This window comes from Octopus bimaculoides, chromosome 9 (genome assembly GCF_001194135.2).
Source record: "Octopus bimaculoides isolate UCB-OBI-ISO-001 chromosome 9, ASM119413v2, whole genome shotgun sequence".
Lineage (NCBI taxonomy): Eukaryota > Metazoa > Mollusca > Cephalopoda > Octopoda > Octopodidae > Octopus > Octopus bimaculoides.
The window spans coordinates 7,433,432-7,437,256 of record NC_068989.1 but is presented as its reverse complement, the minus strand read 5'-3'; the positions used below and the strand labels follow the sequence as shown (position 1 = coordinate 7,437,256).

The window sequence follows — 3,825 nt, the reverse complement described above, 5'->3', positions numbered from 1 at the left end:
TCATCATCGTTTAACGTCCGCCTTCCATGCTTGCATGGGTTGGACGATTTGACTGAGGACTAGTGAACCAGATGGCTACACCAGGCTCCAATCTGGTTTGGCAGAGTTTCTACAGCTGGATGCCCTTCCTAATGCCAACCACTCCAAGAGTGTAGTGGGTGCTTTTACATGCCACCGGCGCGAAGGCCAGTCAGGAGGTACTGGCAACAGCCACGCTCAAAATGGTGTATTTTACGTGCCACCTGCACAGGAGCCAGTCCAGCAGCACTGGTAACGACCTTGCTCAAATGTTTTTTCACGTGCCACCGGCACAAGTGCCAGTAATTCAAAATAATTTTTCGTTACACATGCAACTCAGAAGGTCTGTAGTTTGTCCATAACTGCTCCACTATGAAAATAAATAAGGCCATATTGTCCCTCAGCAATAAAATGAAGAGCATTAAGATTTGAAAAGTAACCGGTCAAAGACATCATAGTTTTTTTCCATTTGATAAAATAAGAAATAATATTTTTCAATCAAGGGGCAGAGGATGGCACACAGTTGACTTACGTAAGATAAGGTGTAATTTCATCCAGGGTCCATTTTCCACGAGCTTGAAATAATATTGAAAACCTGCATAAAGAAGCAAAAATTAATTTTATTTTATTTATCATCATCATTATCATTTAATGTCTATTGTCCAATTAAATTATAAAAACTAATTGAAAATATGAACTTACCGTTCTGCCAAATCTTCAGGTAAGTCTTCTGCAGAGAAGTACCATATAACCTCTGGTTTTGATTCCCTACTCACTAAAGCTATACCCTGTATAGTGACAAAAAATTGAAAATTTAAAAGATTTTTTTAAAAATCCATGCAAAAAATGTACTAGAAAGCAGAATGAGACTATTGGGCACTGCTGTTTGGGCGCTGACAACTTGGCATGACTGACTGGACATTCAAAATGTTTTGGGCAACAGGACATTTTGGCATTGGAGACAAACATATGCACATGCATGTGCAAAAAGAAACACAAACAGATTGAGAGAGGGAGAGAGAGAGAAAGAGAGAGAGGGTGGAGGGAGGAAGAGAGACATTACAAGTTATTAATTGAACACTTTATTATGCATACCTGGATGCTTTTTTTCATGCTCTTGGCACTAGTGATGCCACCAAGCAGCTTCCAAGACAGAAAAAGAACTGGGGACTAAGGAAAAAGAGTGTTTGAGATGGGGAGATGGCCCTATGATAGAGGGACAAGCATACACTTCTTGCTATGGAGGAGAAATATGGGTACCCCACATTAAAAGGGGTAGGTGGGAGAAGTTGAGAAATAGATGAAGAACCTAATGATAAAGCGCCAGAGCGAACTCTGAGAATGGTATCAAAGACATAAATGCGAGCAACTAAGATGGAGACACTGATTTATATATATATATATATATATATATATATATATATATATAACATAGCAGTGCTGGATTAGCCATTAAACGAAATAAGCATGTGCTTAGGGGATCAGGAGAAGAAGAGGGCAACACAGAAATGATAAATGGTTTACAGCACAAAAGAAATCACCTTAAACTTGCTGAAATAATTATCTGGGATGCCTTTATTTCTGCTAAGTGCAGATGTGTTACCTAAGATTAATTTTGAGGAGGCTGCGGTCTTGTAAATTATTACAATTTATGTGAGCAAGGAAAACTTGATGATGATAAGGATGACAGCAATGACAACAGTGATGATGATGATGACGACGGAAATCATGTGACTTACTTCGGTCTGTCTTAGGTTGGTTGTCATCCCTTCTGGAACACACTGCTTCCAGACTTCCAAGAACTCAGCCAAGTTGAACTGAGAAAAAACAAAAAGAAAAGTATACAATCACACAATCACTTAATTTGCGTGTGTGTGTGATAAGAAATCAGTTTAAAATACATTACCTTCCCAGCATTCCTTAGTGTCAGCTCAGCGAAGAAGGCACAGACTTTATCTTCACTCAATTTATAAAGCTTTCCTGAAAGAATGAGAAAACAAAATTTACAAATTGATAAACAATTACAGCCCTGAGATGTTGATGACAAGATTGTTAATGTTTACAATGACATTATAGGATAGGTGTGAGAGGCCAGATCTGGCCAGTCTGAACATAAAAAAAGGTAGAATACTTGGGTTTACTTTTTAGAATGACAATGCTGCTTTATGTTGTTGTAACAGCCTAGAAATAACATTGAAATTTCCCTCAAATTACATCCTACAATCTTCAAGGAAACATTATCTAATGTGATCCTAGATATACCATGTCTAAAAAACAAAAGAGACAAAACGTTCATGGCTGGGGTGCCATTTGATCCTGTATCTGCTCGATCAGTTGACCCGGGGTTAGAAATAATATACTGGCACGAGAGTCAAATTGTTCAATTTGCTAGAAATGATAACCAAATCACTCCTTCCCAAATTTGCTTGCAAGATATTGGTCAGCCCAGGGATAACAGTAGAAGACATTTGCCCGAGGTGCCATGCAATGGGATTGAACACAAAACCACATAGCCATGCCATCGCCTATATATAAATACCTCAATTACAAAGAATAAAATGCAAAAAAAAAAAAAACAAAAAAAAAAAACAAGTAAAGACTGAGTCTCACCTGTTACACCATCAACTTCATCAGTATAGCACTTGAGAACATGTTCAATGACACATCTTTTGAAATGAAACAGAAAAAAGTTAGAAAAAGCATCAAACCATTTATGTCAACTTATGCAGATAAAACGGTTGGAATCAACCCTGAAAAGGTTCGTATCAAGTTAAAATTAGTTGATTCATGTCAAGTCATGTTTAATATCATCATCATCATTGTTTAATGTCCGTTTTCCATGCTGGCATGGGTTGGATGGTTTGACTGGGGACTGGCAAGCCAGTAGGCTGCACCAGGCTCCAATCTGATCTGTCAAGGTTTCTATAGCTGGATGCCCTCCGAGAGTGTAGTGTGTGCTTTTTATGTGCCACCGGCACAGGAGCCAGTCAGGTGGGCCTGGCATTGATCACGTTCGGATAGTGCTTTTTACGTGCCACTGGCACAGGAGCCAGTCAGGCAGCACTGGCATTGACCAACGCTTGAATAGTACTTATTATTTATTACTTATTAAGTTGACAATACAGCCTCAAACGCAGTTTTCTGACTTGCTACCTCTGGTCAAACTGCCCACCCCATGCCAAACATTGGAGGACAATCATTAAATAATAATGATGATGATGATGATGATTATGATGATAAGCACAAGGTCAGAAATTTGAGAGAAGTAGAATCGAGTAAAATGAACCTCAGTTTGTTGTTAGTAATTTATTTTATCAACCCAAGAAAGATAAAATGAAAAGCTGACATTGGTAGGGTTTGAACTCAGAAAGTGAAGAGTGAAACAAAATATTGTGTGGCTTTCTGTTCGCCACTCTAGCAAATAACTCCTACTGACCTAAGATAAAGTTCCTCAAGTATTTGACAGCAAGCATCCAATGGAACTCCAGAATCCATCCAGCCGTCTTCCTCTTCACTCAGCTGTAAGATGTGGGAAAGAACCTGACTTTTGAAATCAAAGTCAAGCATGCGCCAATAACCTGCTCAAAAGAAAACAAAAAAGAAACTAATAAATACATTTTGTTGTGTTTGGGGAGAGTCATTCCCCTTTAGTGCCTTATTATTTAACACACTCACCAGTAAAGTTTCCATTCATTTACTTATTTATTTTTCTAAAATTTTTGTTGCGTCTTGCAGCCTTTTCAATAGTCGTTGTTTCAACACACAAACTCATTTTATTTTTCTTCAATGCCCCCTTGGATCTTTCCC

General features: G+C 38.4%; 1 protein-coding gene across 1 annotated transcript in view; it reads right to left on the bottom strand.

The window, feature by feature from the left end:
* LOC106868004 (sister chromatid cohesion protein DCC1) overlaps positions 1 to 3,825 on the bottom strand; it is an 11,627-nt gene that overhangs the window by 1,378 nt on the left and 6,424 nt on the right. Inside the window, exons 6-11 of the mRNA XM_014913094.2 lie at positions 3,455 to 3,596; positions 2,629 to 2,684; positions 1,925 to 1,998; positions 1,758 to 1,835; positions 721 to 806; positions 551 to 613 (exon numbers count right to left, since the gene is read on the bottom strand). Coding sequence (XP_014768580.1) covers positions 551 to 613; positions 721 to 806; positions 1,758 to 1,835; positions 1,925 to 1,998; positions 2,629 to 2,684; positions 3,455 to 3,596 — 499 coding nt within the window. The remainder of the gene's footprint in view (positions 1 to 550; positions 614 to 720; positions 807 to 1,757; positions 1,836 to 1,924; positions 1,999 to 2,628; positions 2,685 to 3,454; positions 3,597 to 3,825) is intronic.